We start from the raw sequence: 24,268 nt of genomic DNA on the forward strand, positions 1-24,268 counted from the left end.
TTTTGTTTAATAAGTAAAATACAATTACATGGTGTAAATGCTGAGTCTCAATCCATAGGGAGCTTGTCATTTTTCCTTCTGCCTTTTTCTAACACTGCCACCTTGTGAACAAGCCCTGTAGTCTCTTGAAAGGTGAGACCATACAGAGACAAAGGCCTAATCAATACCAACTCATGACCTAAGCTTGTAAATGAAGGCATCAAAGGCCAGTCACCAGCCAGTTTCTAATTATTTTATCAACTGATAACAAATTCACAAATTCACAAGACCAACTAATATCACAAGGAGGAAATGCAAGCCAACCCAACTGAGCTCTGATTGTTGGCAAAAGTGCAGAAACAGGAGTAGAATTTTCTGTGCGTCAATACATTTTACAGTGGTTATTCAACAACAGATGAATGATATAGAAACTGGTTATCTTTACGAGCATAACAAAGTACAAAACTAACCTTGAGACTATGAAACAGGAAGAGGCTCGAAGAATCAACAATTAAAGAACAGCAGTGTGCTTCCACTGCAGGTTGGTAGAATGGTGTAAGAACTGCTTGTAGACATTTAAGACGTAGTGTGAAAATGATTTTGAAGGCTAAAAAAAGGACAGCCTGTATTACAGAATGACAGAACAGTTGGCAAGAACAACCCTGGTGATAATTTAGAAGGTAGAAAACACTCGTAAAGCATTATTGAATCTGACTAAGGAAATCTCCAAACAGAATAATGAAAGTGTCACTGAAGCGTTAATTCCCAAGTATAGTAAGATATTGTAGATGAGAAAAAATCTAAATGATATAAAATTATATATTATAACTTTCATGGAAAAACAGAATTTAAACAAAAATTATTTTGCTTTCATTGTTTTTAATTTCAGTGTATGTTTTTCATCATTTTTTCCATAAACTTGTTGAAGACTTACACAGTTTGTTCAGCAAAACTCAACAAAATGAAAAGTTCTAAGTTCTACTGAATTAGAAAACATATATTATTTTTCTTATGCAAGAAATGTGAAGATTCAGCCAGATAATTAACAACAACAACAACAACAAAACCGTTTACATTATAAGCACTTGACAGCTGCTCCTTAAATCAAAGAATGAGTACCTGTTATAACTGCAATCTACAATGCTAGACAGCGTGTCCACAGAAGTGACTCAGAAGCCACATTTGGTGAAGACGGGAGTCTGCACACAAAAACTGCTTTCCTTACACTAGTCTCTTCATACTTGTTAACTGCTCTCTAGTACATTCATTTGGTTAAAAAACAAACACTAAAATATATTTTAAAAAAACCGAGTTATTGATGTAAAGAAGCCCTGCTAATTTATTCTATCATGACTCAAAAAGCATTTCTGCATGTAGAACATGAATGGAGCTTAAGAAAAGACTGAAGTGAGATCAATAAAGTGAACATACTTCTGAACTAAATCTTTACTCAGCTTATAAGACACTTTGCCTTAAAGATCTAGCAAGTTCTTTGTCACCATAAGCATTCAAGAATACATAAAATTTCTTCAGTGAGGACGATTGACACGTGAGCTTAAACACTTCCGCCAGAGGACAATTTTGTCTTTTCCTAGAATTGTATGCTATTTATTCTGCTTTCTCAAAAGTTTTGTGTTTCAGTGACTGATAATTCAACAACCCAAGACTTAAAACACTGCCTTTCATTTGGTAATTACACGGGCATTTCCAGTTTTAGACATAGATAAGTGTGATACAGAAACCAGCAGAGGATACGAAAAAAATGTAAATGGCCTGTTATGTTTTGAGATCAATACACAGAACAATCAATTGTTGTATCTGTTAGTTGTTTGTTTATGTGGGTGTGGAAAAAAATCTCAATATGCTGCTTCTGAATAAAATATGTTTTTCAATTCATTTATTCACCAAACATTTATTAAACTCTCATATGTATGTATTGACACGTGGGACTTTTCTAAAAGGGTTTCAATTTGGGGGGGAGTTTTTATACAAGCAGCTGCAGTTAACACCTTGATTTCATTGAAATAATGATGAACTTTAGTCTGTAGTTTTTAATATTTTACATTGAGAAAAATCTATTATACATTCACCTATATACCTAATTATCTGATATTTCTCAATACAAAACATGTGGAATTGTTTTCATTCTAAAAATCAATCACAACTTTATTATGAATGGTAATTATGTAAATGTATATATACATACATATGCATATGTACAGCTTATAAATGAAGTGAACTGTTACTTTGGTTTGAATTAGGTTTAGTGTAGCAACAAACGCTTTTTAGTTTACTTTATTTGTAAGAAATATGCAACTTGCACTTAAATATTATACATTTGAAATATCTAATATGCAGCTGTCAGACAACAAAATCTATGGAGATGATTAGCACAAACAATATGTTTTCATCTATCTCCTACAAATTTAACATGAACAGAAGTCCAGGGATTAGATTATGTAGAGTCCAAACAATTTTTAACATTCACAGTTAGACAGAGTGTTTCTCTGTTTCCTCATGATATTTAATCAATTCTGTCAGATTGATTTCTTTCCCACTTTTCCTTTTTATTTGAAGTTGACTCTAATATGTATTTGCATAAAAAACTAATTTTATAATTATATTTAAAATAATTTGTCATATTTATAAAACCTAAATATCAAAAAAAGCAATTTAGTTATTTTGAGATATTCTGGGAAAGACAGATTGTCTTGGAAAGATGAAGAATATAGTTAATAAAAGCCATTTTTCATGTGATTTAAAACAAAAGCAAACACAGATCTTTTTATATTTACCATTAAAAATCTGATCATTTGCCACCTTAAAGAAAGTATATAGAGCTTTTATACAGACTGAAAAGTAAAGAATAATAATATTTGTGTTTACTGAGATATCTACTGGCATTTCACTGTAAGTCAATGCCCATCGTTGCTACAGCGAATTAGACCTCATCTGGCATCTACAAATGTCAAAAGCATAAAAAAATATATAGAATGAAAATCAAAAGCATTTTCTGAATTGCCCCAAAAACAAAAGAAAAGGAAACAAAGTTCACCTAAACATATTTGCTGCAGAAATCAGTGCAATATTCAGCTGTCAATCTAGAAAAACAAGGGAGCCCACTGTCAGTGGGACAGGATAATAACATTTCTAGCAGATGTTCAGGCAGGGCTCTAATTTTTGCTGAACTCCCTTGGTAAGCATTTAATTTCTTTATCATATGCAGGCTCTGCAAATTGTACTTCATCAAAACTGCTTTGTGAAATATTAATATTTCATACGATAACAAAACTCCATAGAATAACCTTTGTCATATTAAGAGGATCCAAATTTCAAATGTCAGGATTCTGAATTTTAATACATTTTAAACAGCGGCTTGCATTGCATAATAAATTATAATAAAGCTAATCTAAGTTGGTATGCTACAATGTCCCACAAATGTATATTATATACAATATTTTAATAGACCCCGTTAGTAAGCAATATGAGGAAAATGAGTGTTTATCTTACTGAATTGCATACTAAAGTATTTCATCAATAAGAAAGCGCAGAAACTCATAAGATATAATTGTATATTCACAAACTATTTAATCACTAATTAAGGAAAATACAGAAAAGCAAAAACTATCTCTCAATGAGGCACACTAGTCTGCAAAATCATGTATGGGAAATAATCTTTTTGAAAATGGCATTATATCTGTGCCAGGTGGTATTACTTTTTCCATAATCAGCAAAAATATGCTTAAAGTAGTTTTTGAGGAATATTTTGGTGTGCCTACCATCACAACACACAAAATAGGGTTTCCAAAATGCCACCATTATTGTTTTCTGTACCGAACTTAATTCACATTTGTTCATATCTATTCTTTTGAAACAGTATCACAGAGTTCTTGGTTGACAGATGAAATTTAAATTAGACGTTTCGAAGGAAGTTAGCTTCCACATTCATTTCTGCTGTTGATATTCACAAAGGAAACTGTTCCTAGCTTACTGAAAAACAGTGTCACAAATCAATGAATGGCACCAATAAAGACTGATGTTTTTGATTGAACATAATTCAATTTTTGAAGGCAAATAAAACAGCAAATTTAAAGCAAATATCTGCTTGTTTGTTTTTTCTTTTAACCACACTTTTTCATTTGTTGCTGGCTGGACACTTATTTCTGTTTACACACACACACACACACTTAAACAGCATAACTAATGTAGCTACCGAATGTTATCAGAGACTTTCCCCAACAGATTAAACATTTGATCAGTTTACGGATTCCCAGTAATACTTCAAGGATTGAAACAAAGACAAATACAATGCTAATTTTCAACAAGGTCTTGAGCAACTGACTCACAATACTGTAAAACTCTATCCAGTATGTTCTGTTCATTTTTATACCCCCTTATGGAAGTATGTATAAATTTGTCAGTTTGAAAAAATACAATATCCCTCTTGATATTTAAATATAAAAATCTTTCAAAAGTGTTCTTTTTCTGCACTGTTTTTTTCTAACTTTTGATTGTTATCTATAATTTTTAGACTACACTAACACACAGCATCTTGTGAAGCTGTCACAATCAGACAGCTATAATGTTTTACCCATAATAATGTCAGCTATTGATCCAACTAGGAGGAGAAAGAAACAGAGAATGTGCTTAATGGAGCATGTTTGCTCCCTTATTATTTTCTTTGCCTAAGGATAAGGCTGATTTAAATAATGACATTCTTTTCTTAGCCACTGGATTCCCAGATTCTTATACATTAATTATTATTAACTACCAGTTAACACTAAATACATGAAGAATTCACCACTAAAAATTTCTCAATAAATAGTATAAAAGCTGTTACAATATGACACTCTTTTCTAATCTTATGTCAGGTAATAATGTAATCCCAGGTTGCACAATCCATCATGTATTAAAATATGGCTTTATAATTTTTAGGTACTCTGAAGAATCAATCTCAACTTTAATATGTAGTATATTCCCCTCAAAATTCAAGGCATATGGTTTGGGGGAAAGTTTCAGTATTCAAAAATTCACAAGAAATCTTATAACACTTTAAAAAGACAGTGAAATACTCTTTTTTACATGAACAAGACCTCAGGACCTTGCACAAAAACAAATCGGCTGTTTAACTTTTAGTTGAGCTATATGACCTCATTCACATACAACCAAAAATCAGAAAACAATCATGACAAAATAAGAAGTCACACATTTATAATTATTAAAGGAGTTGCTTTCATAATTTTTCAGTTTGTAGTAAATATTTAAGTATAAATGACATCAATCTCCAGGATACTAAACCATTGGGCTTAGTATTCATAATTTTTACACTTGCATTTTACATGTCCCACAAACAACATAAAATAAGAAATTCATGTTTCTCCCTACTTCTGAAGAAATTTAGAAGAAATTTAATGAATACTGGGTAATGATAGTTCTTTTCAAGTAATAATAGTTATTTTTTTTTGGTCAAAAACATCTTTACAACATGTATGCTTTAATAAAAACTTGTGTTAGTAATTTCAACAAGGCTTCAAAAATATTTCCTTACCTTATCAAGAGAGAAAGTTTTGGTCAAGGCAAAACCCCATCCAGCTTCAAAAGCTCTTCGAATCATTGATGTGCTAGTAGCTGGAGTTGCACTCGCAAGACCAAAAGGATTTATAAACTTCAATCCAGCCATTTCCACACTGATGTCCACCAGATCAACAGGAGTATAAAAGAGTGGTAGCTCAGGTTTGGCAGAAACTGAAGCTCCAAATTGAGACTGCAAAAAAGAAAAAAAAAAAAAAAAATAAGTGCCCTCATGTCACATCCAAACTGTGCTCATAATCTTTTACAAATATCACTTCACTGAAGAATTTGAACTAATACAAAACATCCTGGTCTGTCCATAAAGATGAAAACACAAAATATCAGCAACAAACTACATTCAAGTAATGCCATTTGTTTCCGATTTAGTAGTACAGGGTATTAACAGAACAGAATCAATTACTTACACAAATAACTGCCTAAAACATAAAGCTCAAACACAAAAGAGAAAAATTTTATAATTTCTGATCCTGTTAATCCAGCATCTTTATCTTAATTTGTAAAAATATCTTTATTGTTCAGAATTCTGCACTAGAGCAAGGCAGGAGGCCTAAAATCAGCTTCTGGTCATTTTACTACACTTTATGTCATTGTAGGAAGGCCACCTCAAATTTCCCCATATTTTCTCTATAGTTTCTAGCGTAGCAGTAGGAATGCTAGTTAACTAATTTCCTGGAAAATGCTGAAAACTCTTAAACAACTGAGGAACACCTACTTTGGAAAGTGTCTAACATAATCATGTGCACAAGCACAGTTTTTTTGTTTTTTGGTTTTGGTTTTTTTTTTTTTGCTTTGTTTTGCAGAACCCCAACAGATATCATTAATGTATGTTGAAAGCTTCAGTTGGCATTCAAAAGCACACATTTATTATTGTGAAATGTTCTGTGTATCTTTTAGGAATGTTGAAGTGATTTAACAAAAACCTTATGAATATTGGGTACTGGCTGGATAGTCTTCTTTTTATTTTCTATCTGGAGAAGTTGTTAGAGAGAGGTATCATTGGATCTTTGCTTTTGAAGTCAATCTCTCTCTCTTCCCCCACAATGTTCTTCCTGCTTCCTCCTCCTTTCTGCTTATCTCTAGAAGACAAACAATCCTGGAAACTATGAAAAGGATGGAGTCTTCCAGTGAAAGTGAATGGGCAGGGCTAGTTAACTGAAAATTAGAAACCCCTTTTGTTGTGAATCGTCACTCAAAAGAAGTTATTTTGGCAGAATTTTAAGGGGCATGTCTTGTGTAGATAAAGATTACCATGACTTGCACAGACATTATTTCTGTCACTTTATGATGTTAAGCAAAATACACTCTTATATGTAAACATTTATCGAACCTGTCCATTGAAAGACATATGTGTCTGGTACTACAAAGGACAGCTTATGGACCAGGCAGAGCAATGGCAGGCCCTGCTGCCCGGGATGTTGGGGCTTCATATTTTTGCTGGTTTTGAACACAATTTGTTCAAACTTCACATGAGACGGCAACAATAATAAAAGGATTACCAGCAAAGACAAAAGCTCTAATGTACAATATAGGGGAATGGGAAGTAATTTAGTGTGTGTGTGTGTGTGTGTGTGTGTGTTTATGCACATTCACATGTTATTTAACACTGAGAAAAATTTAAAGCTATCTTGCCTATCTGAAAAGTTCTGAAAACAATGCTGCTCAACATTGTGTCTGATGCAATATACAGCATTAGGCATAAGCGAGAGAGACTGATGAGTGTAGCCCCAAGTACAGTTTACACTTTTAAATAAATAAAACATTACTGTAAAATTCTGAAGAAGGTTACTATCATAACACAAAGGAAATGATCTGGATACATTTTTCAAGAATTACTTTAAGGTTTAAAACAACAAAAAACCAAGCATACTAAAGCCATAACAACAAGACACGTATAGACACATGAAGCCTCTAAAGTAAAGCTGGTCATATGCAATACACATGCATTTAACATTTTTTGTTATTTACATAAATGTCCCTGATGTCAATGATACAGCCTAGACTCTCCATTTGGAAGAAGTAGTCTATGTGTCATAATGTTCATACATATAACTAGTGTTTCTTTTGTCTGTGTGGTTTTCAACCAATGTGCTGCTCATAGCAGTCCAGAATCTTCGGCTTCAAAATGCATTCCTTCCATCATATACAACTGTTTCTCTGAAGTTTGAAAGCTTGTTCCTCCTATGCATCTCTGCTTTGGGAAACTGAGTATTTCAAGTGTCATCTCCACTCCTTCCAAAACTCAAGTGCAACCCCTCAACTCTGAGCTTGCAGATCCTAAAGGCCTTGGGACTGGTGAGCTTAGCCCTTATTTCACACTCAACTCCTTTAACATGCATGCCATCTTGCCACTTCAACTTTTGACAATGATACTGCACCAATCACTTGATGGTGTGAGCAATTAAATGATAGAAGAAATCAACTGAGAAGCTGAAAAGCAAGTCCATAATGAGTCTACAATAGAAAGTTAGCATGAGAAATTATATTGAAGAATGTACTGAAATCAAAGACTGCAAACATTGAATAACAGCAGATTAAATACAAAGCCAAAGCTTTAGGTATGTATTCACAATGCACAATTATTTTGTAATACATTATTACTCATCCATTGATCATTATATTATAAGCCAGAAGGATGTCCCAGCATCAGAGTTTTAAATGAACTTTAACTCAAAGTTGCTTATTTTACTATTCATATTTAAATAATCCTAACTAGTGCAAAACAGATTTAAACCTATACTAAGGCCAATTTATTTTTATGTTTAAATGTTAGTAAATATTTATAATTGTATATAATTATGGCAAATATAATGTTTTATGAATGCAGTATGGAATAAAATAAAGATGGTCAAATAAAGATGGATATCATCACCTCAAATGTGTAATATTTTTGTGGCAAAAACATTTGAACTTTTTAAGAGCTCTTGAGATCTAAAATGTTATAGTAACTATATTCAGCATGCTGTGCAATGGATCTAACAATTTTTTCTCAAATTTCTCAATTTCTCTAAAAAATTCTCAACTGATTCTCTGTCTTTTGACCTTCTTCCTGTTTTCCAAAATCCCTCCCATAATCTCTGTAACTGTGGTTTTGCTCCATATTTTCATGTGCTGGTTTTGCATCCACACCCCAGTGATGTGGCATCTATCTCTGATGTCTGGGTTAGTTCACTTAACAATGTTCTCCGATCTCATTCATGTGAAGACTTCCTTCCTTTCTAATGATGAATAGTAGTCTACTGTGTATATATTCCATATCATTTTTATGCATTCATCTATGGATTCATACTTGGTTTGATTCCACAACTTGGAATCAAATAATACACTATTATCTACTAACCATATAGTATTATGGGTAGTAATGTAATAAACATGAGAATGTGGATATGTCTTTCTCAGATGGACTTCAAACCTTCCAAATAAATACCCAGAAATGGAGTTGTTGCACCAGATGATGTCTAACTTTCAATTTTCAGATAAACCTTCATTCAGTTAGCCAAAATGGCTGCAGCAATCAACATTTCCACTGATATTACACAAGGGTTCCCTTTTCTTTACATCCTTGTCAACATTTGCTATCTTTGGTCTTATAATAATAGTTACTCTGACAGGTGTAAGATAATACCTCATTGTGATTTTAACTTGAATTCTCCTGTGCATAGTGATGATGAGCATTTTTTTCATATTCTTGCCCCTTTGTACATTTTCTTTTGACAAATGTCTATTCAGATATCTTGTCTATTTCTTAATTTTATTTTTTCTTGCTATTGAGTTGTTTCAGTCATTTACGTGTTTTGAGATATTGCAAACTTATTGGACGCTTGGATGGAAATACTGTCCACTAATCTGTAAATTGTGTCTGTGTGGTATGCGTTATTTTTTCTGTGAGGAAACTCTTCAGTCTGACACAATTCTATATATTTTTGCTTTGGTTGCCTTTTTTTTTTTGAGGTCAAATCTGAAATATCATTGCCCAACTCACTGATTTACTGCTTTTCTCTTATATTTTCTTCTTGTAGTATTAGAATATCTCATTGTAAGTTGGTCACTAATGTGTGTTGAGTTGATTTACAGGGTTCAACATCCTGAATATGATATTCCAGTTTCCAAACTTTGAAAAACTATAATAACTTTGAAATATATAATAACTTTGAATATATAACTTTGAAAATTATAATCTTGTAAAGTGATTATAATTTTCTCAAGCTGTCTTGTTTCTTTTTCTCTTGAATCAAAATCAAATAATGATACATTCATTTCTGGGCACTCTGTTTTTATATTCTTTACCACCGGTAGATGTATCTACTTTGTCAATACAGTACATTAATAATGTTTTTAAATATTTGAAAACTCATTAAATGAAGAACAAAGGAGAATTTAGGTGGCAGAACAGAGTAAGGACACAGTTAAACAGATGGAGAATCATTAGCTAGTGTGAAGCAAAGGGCAAATTCCAGAAAATAGGATAGGAATGGCCAATGGCAGAGGGGCAGCTGGAGAATGACAGACATGAGACCACAGTGGAGACAACAGTGTTTTATTGCAGTGACTAGATACCCCAGTGGCAGTCAGCTAGTGGTGATCTGAGATCCACTGTCCGCCAGAGCTCTACCAGTATACAGGTGGAGTGGAGAGTTCACCTGGAGCTCAGGAGGTGAACCTAGGCAAAGAACTGCCCATCCTGCTGATTTGATTGATTTGACCAGGAGCACAGAGACAACAGAGGATCCCAGAGATCCTCTGTGGGAACAGGGTGGAATTGATAGTCCAGACCATCTCTTCAAAAAAGTTTTTTTTAATCTTATTAAATTCTTCACTGAGTCATAGATCATACAGTAGCACCATTTTCTTCCAGAAGGTTTTTTATTTCATTTTTCATTTCTTCGGTGGCATATTAGTCATTCAGTAGCATATTATTTAACTTCATGGTATCATAAATTTTTGTTTTTCTTCCTGTTGTTGATTTTGTTTTGTGGCTTTTCATTTAAGGGGATGTACAGTAACAGTGTAATGGTGACTATCATATCCAGGAAAATGATATAATGCAGCATGCAGCTCTGCTTCTAGATCAAGCATGGACTCCCAATGAAACTGTAAAATATATATTGAAAATAGGATGCTGGCCTCTTTGCCATTGGAGTTATGACTGTTCATAAAGAAGTATACTATTGTAATAATATAGGGGAAGTCCATGGGGAGGGATGGAAAAAAGAGGGGTAAAGGAAATTCTAGAGCATATGGAACTGTATCATAAAATGATAATTTTTAAAATGGAAAAAAAAATAAATGAAGATCAAAGTAGATAGCTTCCACAGCAATCTCTTTCACTGACTACACTAAATCTAATCTTTTTAATTCTATTTATTATTATACACAAAAGATAAAAAAAACTAGAGAATTGCGTCCAGCACGGTAGTCCAGCAGCTAAAGTCCTTGTCGAGAACATGCCAGAATCCCATATGGGTGCCGGTTCATGTGCCAGTGGTCCTTCTTCCCATCCAGCTCCCTGCTTGTGGCCTGGCAAAGCAACTGAGGACAGCTTAAAGCCTTGAGACCCTGCACCCCTGTGGGAGACCAAGAGGAAGCTCCTGGCTTCAGATCGCCTCAGCTCTAGCCATTGTGGCCAGCTGGGGACTGAACCAATGAATGGAAGATCTTCCTTTCTGTCTCTTCCTTTCTATATATCTGACTTTATAATACAAACAAATCTTACAGAAGAATCTAGAGATCTAGAACAAGTAAATGTATGATCTAGCTGGTAAGCTTTATTTCATAAAAAGAGGGACTTAGCTCAAAAAAGTCTAAATAAATTCCATTATTCCATTAGAACTGTTTTAAAGAATAATATATACTTCTCATAAATAAATACAAAATTATTTTTCCATATGATAGCCGTACTTTGTTAAATAGTTCATTTATATAAATGTTGCTGGTAACCTGCTAAGACAAGAGAAGTTGAAAAGGTTAGAGGTAAGAATTTGAATTGTTATCATTCCCAGCCCCTGTCCCTTTTGTGCAATATGAATCATGTTATGTCGAAATCACTACAACCTCTCTGGTAGTTCAAAACACACATAAAAGATAAACTTAAAAAAAGCAGAAGTCATAAAGAGCTAAGATTTAGATTGTTAAAATAAAGCCAGATGTCCAGTTTTTACAATGTAAAGATAATGAGTAACACTGCCTTTTTAAAGTCATGGCCAGACTTATGAGATCTTGGAAACGAAAACTACAACTTATGACTGTTTGCTTAAACTCAAACACCAAATACATCTTTACTAATTTGTCACATATGATGCCAGGGAAAAAGAGGATTATTTATTTTTTAAAAATTCCCAATGAACTGTGGCCACCATGGTATCCAACAGCAAACAAAATTTCTTTGAAATTACATATTGTAGCATCTATAGGCATTCTTTTCCTTCATTTTAAGAATTTTTTAAGTGTATTATTTTTCTAACTTGGAATGGTTTTAGAAAGTGAATGATGAGTTTACTTTTAATTAAAATTATAATTACAAATTTTAAAGATTTTCCCCAAATGATTGAAATGTGCATCTAATATTTAGAATCACATGTCTAGTCACACAGACATTCTCCCAAATCCTGAGTTCCCCATTGCAAGATTTCTGTTTAACCATGGTAGGGTTATTACTCACAGCAAAGTATCAGCTCTGACACACATCAACATATTGCCAAGATACTTGTGTTTTTCCAAGTAAACCTTGTGACACATTCAATAATAGGAACTGTTTAATGCATTCTCTATTTTAAAATCACAACTATTCAGGGTAGGTTTTATTCAACTGAATAGGGAAAGTAAGACTCAAAGAAAGTAAACAGTGAATCTAAACTAATAACAAGGGATAAAAAAAGACCTAATTAAAGCATACACTCCACTACATCAAAGCTAGTTGCCCAATCATATATGACCATTATTTTTCAAAACCACTAATGTTCCCCAATTTGAAAAAAATGTGAAAGTCTGAAGTCAACTTTTTTTCCCCATTATTAGTTATTTCCATTTTGTCTGACGTGGAAAGGGGGCAGAAGACAGAGTGAAGGTATACACCCGTACTTGTTCACTCCACAAATGCCAACAACATCCAGTGCTGGGCCAGGCTGAAGCCAGAAGCTTGATCAAAAAGAAGAAAATCACCATCATTATGTTCTACTCATTTTCAGAACCACCAAACCTCTTTCATTTTCTTTATTTATATTTTATTGCAATGCAGTTCCCTATCTGGGGGGTTTAATGCTTTTAAAAGTATCATTTCTAAAATTAGTTTAAGGCAAACAGTAAATAATATCTCATTGCGACTCATGGCTAAATTAATTCATGGGGTGAAAATACAGCAACCAATCCCATTTCAGTTAGCATCCCCTTTGAAAACAATTCTTCCTCAAGCAAAAAAAAAAAAAATAGCAACTAATTTTGACATGCTGCTTCCATGACTGAGAACCTAGCAATTATAATTGCAGCATAAAAATTTGATTTCATTTGTACATTTTGAGAAATTATTATTTGCATTGAAAACTTCAGAAAAAATACAAGACTAGAGAAGACTGTCTACAAAATAATGAGCTAACTTTATTTACTTCTTCAAAATATTATATTCAAATTTCTCTTATTCAGGTACTTAGAACAAGCATACAATAAGTCTAGAGTGTTATGAAAATTCAAATTTAAGTGATATTTTTCCACCTAAAGCATAACTCCTTTTCCTATTACTAGTTGTCTAACAACTTGAGCTTTTATTCCTGAGAAATTTCTCAGCTTTCAACAATAAAAAGCCCTATTCATCCCTTAATTTTTTGTCCCTTAATTTTTTTTATGACACTGTATTCATCCAACATTATTGTGGACTAAAGAGTTTATTAGCGTTTGTTGGGATTGGCAGGAACAGGAACTGGGCTTGTAGTTAACAACACCTAGACTGATTGGACTCATCTGTATCCAACTTCCTGGCCAAGTTAAGAGTTGGGGGGAAGAGTATATAAGGAGAGATGAAGGAGCAATAAAAAGAGACTTCGCAGCAACTTCAACCATCACTGGTCTCCTGTCGGTGCTTCATCCCCAGACCCTCTCCCTGTCCACGTTACTGGCTCTGCTGCTTGGAACACAATATAAATCAAAACTGTATTTTCCTTGATTTCTCTTCTCTCATTTCCCTTTTCTATCCTATAGAAATTTAATTACTCCCTATTTTAATCACCATCATTATCTTCTACTAGTAATAATTTGGTATTGACCTCACCATTTTCTTTGTTCCCTACTTGAATCTTCTAAGTTTTTAAAACCATGAATTTTACTGGTTATACTCAGCCCCCCAAAAAACTTCTCACCAGTTTGTCATTGGATTTTTAATATTAAAACTATTGCCTATAATCCAACAAAATCCTTCCTAATCTTAGCCTGTCTGCCTATACAAATTTATATTATGTCACTGCCACTCTACCTGTAAAGATACATATCATATATGCTTATGAGAGGAGTCATCTAAATATTCATAGGAATGCTTGCTATTAAAAAATACTGCAGATGGGTTTAAAAATATTCTAGTACCAAAAAAATTCATTTTAATTCCATGTGCATAAATTTTCGAACTAAGGAAAGTGCTGATAGTTACAAAGATACAAATCACATGTCACGTGACTGCCTCCAAAGTTTATCTTCGCCCAAGTATTTCACCTACCGTTCTGTCTTTCTAGCTCTCTCTCTCTCTTTTCTTTTTTGCCAGATGTTCCTACACAGTTTAATAGAAAATTCAGCATTTCCCTCCTGATTCTAGATAACAATTTTATCATATGCCAGGTTCATCCGTACGCATGTGTCTCAGCACTGTTGTCAGTCCATCTAATTCCCCAAACACAAAGTTTCAATTATTATAGTTTCATTATAGCACAGGCTCTTATATGACAGGACAAATATCATCTTCCAATCCATAAGACTGTTTCTTTTATTTTTTTAATTTTATGATACAATCCTATAGGCTCAGGGGTGCTCTTTTTCATGCTTCTATTTCCATTTAAACTCTTTTCCATCAGCCAAATATCAAAATACCCATGTTTTTATACTCAGGTGCTAAAATATTTTTTGAAACATGCCTCATGTATCTCATGATATAAGACATTAACATGACACATTCAATTTTGTATAATATTTTAAAGCACCTACTATAGGGCTGGCTTTGTGTAGAAGTACAAGGAACATAACAGTAAACAGGAAATATTTATTTTTCTTTTAAAAGACATCGCTTATTAATGATTCAAAATTGCAGCATTTAAATTGCTAGAATCTCAATCATGTTATGTTATTAATTACTAACATATTAATACACTGAAAGCAATGTTATCATACCTGTTTTTCTCCCATAGCTTTATTGAGATAGGATTAGTATACAAAAACTTAATTAATGTGCATCATTTGGAGAGCAATGTAATTTATCTCTATCAAAATGCCGGTTAAGATTTTATTCTCCATCATTCCAATGCCAGGTCAGGGGAATCAGTGCAGGGTATTTGGGTCATGACACCAGAGTCCTCATGAATAAAAGATCGCCCGCTCGCAAGAGTAGATGTCTTCTCCCCGGTAGCACTAGTTTTGCCAGTGGACTGTCTTCCACAAGCATCTCCCTGCCTTTGAGCTCCTCCACAGGCATAAGACACACTGAGGGCCCACAACAGAAGGTGAGTAGATAGATACAGCTCCATGATCTTGGACTGGCAGGGTTCACAACTGTGAGCTAAAGAAAGTTCTTTTTATTATACATAGTTAGTTAGTTAGTTAGTTAGTTAGTTAGCTATACTATATTAACCAATACTACAGGCTAGATAATACATATAAAGCATCAAAAATATTCTTATACTTCTTGGTTATTATTGTTCCTTCCTTCCTTGCATTCATCCATCCCTTTTTTTGGTGATAATAATATTTAATGTAAGATCTATATATTTTAAATGGGTAAGTATATAATACTTTATTGTTAACCATGGGCACTGTAAAACACAGCAAGGCATGACAACTCATTCATTGGTATTACTGTAACATTATGCCCCATACTCCCTACTTTTCCTAACACTATTTCCTGGTAAACCATTATTCTATCACCTGCTTCTATAGCTTTCAATGCTTTAATGTTTCATTTCAAAGGAATCATAAAATACGTGTCCTTAAGAAACTGGCTTATTTCATTATTATGTTCTTCTTATCTATCCATGCTGTAGTAAATGTAGTTCCTTTCTCCATTTGTCCACTCATATTTACTCTGCCTCCCTAACTTTGCACTGTTTTAACACTGTAACAAATAGAAGAATACAGATGATAATTGGAGACACTGAGTTCAATTCTCTTGAATATAATCAGAAATGGTGGTCGTAAAATTTAAATTTTCGCAAATATCCATATGTTTTTTCATAGAAGCTACATTTTTAACAATTATCTCCAACATTGCACAATGTATCAATCTCTCTAAAATGCTGCCAAGATCTCGATACAAAATTCAGGATTACTTTCACATGATATGGATTTTCACGAACTTCTTAGAGATCCTTTGTATAAATGGCTTTTAAAAAGATGGCATGAAAATAAATGTCCTTGTAATATCCATTTTCCACAAAGGATTAGAGACACTCTCATATCTCTTGACCATTTGTATGTCTTCAGAAAATTACCTACTCAAGTCTTTTGCCTACTTCTAATGTAAACCATGATTCTGCTATTAAGTTTTAGGAGTTACAAATATTTTGGAGCTCAATCACTTGGCAGATACAACTTATATTTTCTATCATTCTGAAAGTCTTACTTTCCCTCTATGAATCGCTTCCTCTGCTAATCATAAGCATTTCGTTTGATTAGCTCACATCTAGTTGTGCTTATGATGACTGCTTTGGGTGTCACATTCAGAACAGTGCCAAAATCAATGTGAAGAAGCTGTTACACCTGGATTGCTCTCTTAATCTGGCTTCTGGATCATATCTTGTTAATATATAGAAATATAAAAGATTGTGTAAGTTAATCTGAATCTTGCACAATTGAATGTCATTTTCAACTCATGTTTTTGTATGTGGAGGATTTTTTATTCCTGAATGACAATGTGAAAATGTGGTTAACTTTTCTCCCTGCTTTCCCATATGGATACCTCTTATTTATTATGTGCCTGAATTAGTGTCTAGTACTACTTCTACTATGTCATATAGAAGTGGTTCAAGTGGGCATCCTTGCTCAGTACAGACCTTAGAAGAAAAATTCAGCTAAATATTAATCTGATGTTTGATGTGAGCTTTCATGCATGAATTTCATTGTTCCTAACTAAAATTTCATGAATTGTAAATTATTGGGATTTGTTCGAGTCTCTCATTTGTTAGATTCCAACATTTTAATTGTATCAAGATGATCATACCATTTTTTCCCTTCATTCTGTGAATGTGTAATACTGTATTACATTTACTGACTTATACATACTGAATCAAACATTCCAGCGATGTGTCTAACTTTATTAGCATTCACCAGTAATGCTACAAGGTCTTTTCAATGTGCTATTTAAATTATCTTAATATGTTGCAAGGATTTTAGCATTCATGTTCATCAAGAATATCAATTAGAATTTACTTATATTGGGGCTGGTGCCATGGCCAACAGGCTACCCCTCCCCCTTCAAGCACCAGCATCCCATATGGATGTCAATTTGTGTCACAGCTACTCGACTTCCTACCAAGCACCGTATTTAGGACCTCGGAAGGCAATGGAGTTCTTGGGCTCCTATACCTACCTGGGAGACCATGAAGAAGCCCCTGGTTCCTGGCCTTTCATAAACTTAGCTAGAGCCATAGGAGCCATTTGGGAAGTGAATCAGTGGTTGGAAGATCTTTCCCTCTTTGTTTCTGCTCTTCTCTGTAAGTCTGCCTTTCAGGTAAAACTAAATGAGATTTTATTTATTTTTACTTGATAGACTACTGTTACTCAATTCTTCCTTTGTTGCCTTTCTCTGTACATTGAAAGGCTGATATTCTTTAACTATATTATTGTTTTGCTTTTCCTATCTACTATGACTTTTTCTTTACAGTTACCAAGAAGCTTAAGCAGACACTCCCATGATTATTAAAATTAATTTTAAGCTAATAACAACCTATATTACAAATAAAAGCTCTGCACTTTTGCTCCCTCGTACACTCTATGCTAGGAATATCTAAATGCATTTCTTGGTATATTGTGTACTCATTCATGTTTGTATTTATGGTTATTTTTAAAAAATTATATTTTAATCTTCATGCTGAGTTAAAAGCTATTTATATCTGCATTTTAAATATCACAGTAATCTATGCTCATCTATATATTTACCTTCACCAATGAGATTTGTTTTGTCATATCAATCCATGGTGGTGTTCAGTGATTATTTGCTTCAACCTGAAGAATTCCCTTCTGCACTTGTTAGAGGTAGTGAGGACAAACTCTCTTAGTTTTCATTTATTTTGGAAGTTATTTCTCTTCTATTTAGAAATAAATTTTTTTCTCTCCTAGTTTGGAAGGCACTTTTTTGTGTATAGTATTTTTGACAGATAGGGATTTTTTTTTTCTTTTCAAACTGAATATATCACCCCACTCTCTCCTGAGCTAACAAAGGTGGGGTTTTTTTTTTTTGTCATTCTTTTTTTTTTCTTTTTTGGTTCTGTTCTATTTTGTTGTATATTTTCCCTGGCATTTTTAGGGGAGTGTTCTTTACATGAGGAGTTGCTTTTCTCTACTCCTTTCAAAACTTCCATTCGTTTTTTATTTCTGACAACTACAAAGTGCCTTGTGCATTTCTCTAAATTCTGTCTATTTTGAAACTATTAGACTACATAGAATTGGAGGTCTATATTTCTCCCCAATTTGGGAAATTTTCAGCAATTATTTCTTTAAATATACTTTCTATTCTTTTTTCTCATCTTGAGGAACATCATAATGCTTTAATGCTTTGCTTGGAGGGTTCACAAATGCCATACATCTTTCAATGTTTTACTCAATTTTAATCAATTATTTATTCTTTGCTATTATAATTTAACAGTTTTAAGTAACTTGATTTTCAATTTTTCTCATTCTTTTTTTTTTTTGCCTATTTGACTCTACTCTCAAATGTCTCCTTTGCATTTTCTGCTTCAGTTATTGTAGTCTTCATCTCTATTCATTATTTAAGATTTACGTATTTATTTTAAAGGGAGGGAGGAAGGAAGAGAGAGAGAGTGCTAATGAATTGTTTCACTTTCTATATAAGGCCTGGAGTGGGTTCCGAAAGCAAAAGATGGAAACTCAATTCATTCCTCCATGCAGATAAATTCAACAGTCACTTGGGCACTAATGTGCTGCCTCCAAAGCTCTATGTTAACAGGAAGCTGGAATCAGGAACATGGACAGGTATCAAAGTAGCTTTTTCAACATGAAAATCTTACTTTCTAGAAAAAAAAGTAAGTCTCATATTTCTGTTTTTAATTGTTTCTGTTTCGTCACTTTATTTTTAATTTTATTCATGCACTATATTTTTCCTAATATCATGTAGCTGGATATCTGCAAATTCATCAAACTTTCTTAACACTATTTTCCAGAATTCTTTGTTGGGAAGTTCACAAGCCTCCCATTTTGGAGAGTCTTTTGGACCTTCTTGAATTACCTTCTATTAAATCATGTTTCTCTCATTTCCCACTAAGTTTACTTCAGTGTCTAAATGTTTTAGGAGGTGTTGATTATTCTTTGCAAGATGGCTTTGGAAGGGAGCAATCTTCAAAGGGAACTTATTTGAATAGAATAACCTATAGAGTTTGTCAGTGACAGGATCTATAGGTCTTCCTGCAGATTCAAGGAGGCTGGGTGTAGCTGGCATGGAGGACTTCAAATCTAAGCAAAGCTGTCAAGGATGGTTTCTTGCCATAAAGAAACCATGATGAGATTCTATGGTAGAAAATCTTAATCCAAAGTTGGGCAAGAGTGATTTGGTTTATTGTTTCAATGAAACTACTGGTCAAGTTCCATGGTTGTATAAGGTTACCAGTTCAGACATGAGGTTACAATCAAGATATATGTGCCAGCTACTGTGATATCATAGCCCTTTTTTTTTAATACCCCACCGTCCCCTGGTCTCTGACATTGTTGAATTGCCTGTGAAGTAAGCAGAAAGGGATCATGCAAGCAGAGCTCCATGATGCTGAGTAAGTTAGATATTTTCTTGGCCTCATTTTCCCTCCCCTGAGAAACCATGTGCTGAAGTGATCCTTCTTGGCACAATGTTATGCCAGTATAGGGAATGAAAGATGTGTAGAAAGTGAAAATGTTACTTTTACCCTTCTAAATATGGATTTTCTCAAGTTTATCCTCAATGGGAATACCAATTTTAGTATATGTACTACAAAACAAGCACCTCCACTGGGATTCCATCACCTGTCCCAGATGTTTCAGGATTCTTACAAAAGCAGATATATTTATATATCTGTCCTGTGAAAGTTCTAAAAATCCTAAAAGAGGACTAGTGTCTGTGACCTGCTGTTCTGTCATCCTGCTGGTGCTACTCACAAATTACATATTTTAGTACCATGAATTTTACATTAAAGTATGATGATGGGGTAATAATGAAGTTAGAGAGATAGATGAGTGTACAAGTGTTCGATCATGCTCTTTTATGCATGTGTATGTGTATTTATAACTTTCCTTCAGAAACAGAAGGCAGATTGTGTAGCTTGGGAAGCAGTGTGCCTCAGAACATGAGATTCTACTACTTTGTCTGGCCATGGAAGGCCTCTTTAATAAAATGATACCTGAAATGTTGCATAAGGAGGTGAGCAGAAAGGCACTACATCAGCTTACAAATGGTGCACTAAAATAAAAGATCCAATTTCTTTACCTATTAACTGTAATCATAATATAGGTTTGTCTTACATTCTACATCTATTAAGAAAATACTATGTCGACTACTCTTACCAGCCTGAGTTTGATACAATACAATGTTTCTGCTAAAAGATTAGTAGATTAACCTTAAGAAAAAGCTTGAAGTTGGACAGAGGTTACTCAAAAATAATAAATAAGATGCTGACAAATTCTCAAAAGCATCAATCATGGAGTAACAGTTGCCATATTCACAGGCTCAGGAGAAGAGGTGGTGACACTGCTGACAAGATGTCAATGGCTAGAGCAAGAAAACTGTGGTGACCGGCACAGGGAGACACCTGACAGCAAATCCATGTAACACGAAGCAGTCAGGATGATCAAGGTGAGAGTGACAAAGGCAAATAAAAGAAACTGACATTCAAGAAGGGTGACAGAGTGATATTAAATATTAAGACTTGGAATAAAAAGGCTCAAAATTATAAGTCAACAACATACCAACCAATATCTGCTCTTGTGTTGACCTTTTAATTTATTATTTCTGGAAGCGTGCAAAGGTGAGAATATGCAGCGAGAAAACCTGTGTGGTCACTCAGAGGTCATTTTGAAATAGACAAAGCAATACCTATAGTGAAAACTAGATGGCAGGATCAAAAGAAAAATATTACAAAGCACTGGAATTTTCATCTTATTCTTTCTGTTTTCATATGAATCCCATGTCTCCATCAAATAGCAGATATCTTAGTCTAACAGAATCCATCACAAATGAACAAATTAGACATGTCAAATAGGTTTCTTACACTCCATGTCCCCCTAATTGAAAGCTTTTTTAAAATACACCCAGTTTTTCAATAATATTCATCAACTGTCTACTTATGGCAGGTATTTTGTTGACCTCCACCATGAGGTAATCACTGTCCCAGAAAAGGAAACTGAGAAATAAGTGATTTAAAGTGATTTAAAGTGATTTAAAGGTTAAATTTAAAGGTTAAATATCCATACAATGTTTCTAGGCATCTACCCAATGACTGCGCAGTGCATGAAAAGTGGTGCCAAAGGAAATGCAATAAAGTTTGAGAACCAGTTGTATGAATTACATAAAGTGCATAAATATGCATCCCTACCCTGCAGCAGAGTTCTCTGATGACTGCTAGAGAGTAGCAGTCAAGGACTGGTAGTTCTTGTCTTCCACTTGCGTAGCTGCAGTTCAAAGAGCATGCAATGAAGAAGACGTGGGATGGTGTGAAAAAAATAGTGGGACAGAGAATAATAATTAAAAAAATAAAAGATTGATTCCCAGTGTCAATTTTCTAACAGAGTTGTTGCCTAGGACTAATACCCTAAAAGGGCTTGAAAACCATTGCCTGTCATGTTTTGTTTGGTTTTAATGGATGTCATTCCTACCTTTATGAGCACCTTAAAGTCTGTTCTTCAGCTTCCTAACCCATAAAATATGGTTGGATCACATTATCTTCACAGTGAAACCCATCTCAACCAAATTCAGCCTATTTCAAAAAAATTTTTTTTAATGGGAGTAAATTGGCTTGTAAATAATTTTTAGTAAAATGTGAAAGTAAAATCCCTTAAAAAAACACTCATGGATAACCTCAGACTCAAGCTTACTAAATCACTGAATAAGAAACACAATTTCAGCCACAATTTCTAATTAGAATGATGCGTCTGAATCTCCCCCATACTCTAAAATCTTTCAGACCTTTGTTTTACTGTGAAATTGTCATTCACTTTAAACAGTTCCAGACATTACTGGGTACCACATTTGATGCAGAATCCTTAATATTTACAATCCACTTGGACTGTGTTGCACTGCAATGGCGAACCTCTTTGACTCTCCAGCAACATACTCTAGGGTTGGGTTTCTTGTAACATGGGATCAGATGGATTCAAGTTTTCATACCATATCATCCTATTTTTTTCTTTTTGCCTATTCTTATCTTTAGTTACCCTGCATGAAGTGAGAATCTGTTACTCTTCTAGCAAGAAAACATTCTGTCTTTATAGAGTCAATTTCATCTTAAATTACCTTTAAAGCCAAGTGCTTTCATTTAATAAAAGTTTGGGACCCTATATAAAGTTAACAAAAGGCAATAAAACTACCTATTAGCTATGGTATAGTCTTTCTCTATAACCAACCATATATCTTTGTTTTGACAGCTCCATTAGGTATAGGCTAAACTTCACATTCTCCCTCTCCTACCTGTAACAATATACAGCCATTTCATATAGCTGTACACTATTAGGAATATAATTCTTTAAAAATCTATTAACTTCTGGTGCATTAATTATTTAGAAATACTATCTAGGAAACAAATCACAAATTAACTTGAAAACACCACTAAAGAGGTAAATTTTTAAAAGTTAGTATAGTTTTTATTGCAAGTGATTTTATAAGCAGTTGAAATGGAATTAACTTTCCAGACACTGTAAGAAAATTTGATGCTTCCGCTCCCAATCATAGAAATAAAAATGAGATCGCATACATTTCTGATACTCATTAAATCTAGAAGCTCAGTTTCCCAGACTAGCTAGAGTTATCTCAATTCTGTGATTCCAGCAAGTGGAAAAATTTAGCATGGAAACTACATTTAGCCATGACATACTTCAATATTATTTTTTGGAGGCTATCAGTATCTAAAACCAAATCCATTATGATTTAAAACTGTCTTTTTATTGATATTCATTGTTTTCAACCTGACAATGCCCAATGATTTATATCAATCTTCTCTTAACACGGGAATTAAAGACTCTGCAATATATCTTAAACTGAAGGACACTTTTTCAATAAGTCCCAAGATTTTAATACAGCTGTCATTTCAAAAGCTTTACCTCCTCTCAGTTGGAAAGGGTTTTAGAGGAGAGGAAGGCAGCTCTGTTGATAAGATTGTTTTTATCTGAAGCAGTAGAGGATTCAAAAATTAGTATGACATATCGATGATGCCTTTTTTAAAATAGCATTTCTATTCTTTAAGTGCAGGAACACTGTTGTTGGCTGTCAATCATTAAGCCACAAACAGAAGTCCAAGGCCTGGACAGAGGATTTGCAACTCTACCAGGGCTGGTAAACTAACCACCAAATTACAGTCTTTTCTGCTGCCTCACCCAGATTTCACAGGGGCTGCACACCCAAATAAATGCCTCTTGGCTACCCATTCATCTAACAGCTGGAAAGATGACACTTGACATTTGGAAACTTTCCTGTGAAGATTGCTGCAAGGCTTTCCCATTAGCTTCCTGGTGAGACTGTAAGGTCGAATAAGCTGCCTCAAAACCTGCAAAGGGTAACGGAAATGCTCTAATATTAAGCCTGTGCAATTTAAATTTCTAATTCTAAAATCATAGTTCTTCAGATATCAGGAAATCATGGGTATATTTCCAGGGTAAAAGAATGCCTTTGAAGATGTGGAATTAAAATGATTCCCTTTTAAGGAATGGTAATGGATAACAAGTGTCTTTTACTTAAAGTTAAGACTGTCTTTTAAGCCCTGTGATCAGTTCATGTTAAGTTTGTTTTTAAAAATCTGTGACTCACATTTTCAGTAAGTGTTCATCTTTATCCAGATCAGAAATCTTTAACAAAGTCACAGTTGCTATAATTTTTCAGATATTATGTTCACCTCACCAAAGTTATCAGAAATAGCTCTGAAATTCATACAGCCAAACTTATCAGAAATAGATTTTAAATTCATAAAACCTATATGGGTTCATTTAGAAAATTACTGATATAAAATGTAATCATAAATATGCTATAATTAATAAAATGCTGTGATCTTTTAATTTTTTAGACAGAAACGCATCCCTATTTTTTCCTGTTTAGAAAAATAATTATATTCAA

The 24,268-nt window shown here is 33.8% G+C and overlaps 1 protein-coding gene across 1 annotated transcript in view; it reads right to left on the reverse strand.

Moving 5' to 3' along the window:
* DPYD (dihydropyrimidine dehydrogenase) overlaps nt 1-24,268 on the reverse strand; it is an 808,753-nt gene that overhangs the window by 383,430 nt on the left and 401,055 nt on the right. The window contains exon 13 of the mRNA XM_040999080.1: nt 5,528-5,743. Within this exon, the coding sequence (XP_040855014.1) occupies nt 5,528-5,743 (216 nt within the window). The remainder of the gene's footprint in view (nt 1-5,527; nt 5,744-24,268) is intronic.

The sequence above is a fragment of the Ochotona curzoniae genome, unplaced genomic scaffold (assembly GCF_017591425.1).
Source record: "Ochotona curzoniae isolate NIBS_2020 unplaced genomic scaffold, NIBS_Ocur_1.0 scaffold_1037, whole genome shotgun sequence".
Classification (NCBI taxonomy): Eukaryota; Metazoa; Chordata; class Mammalia; order Lagomorpha; family Ochotonidae; genus Ochotona; species Ochotona curzoniae.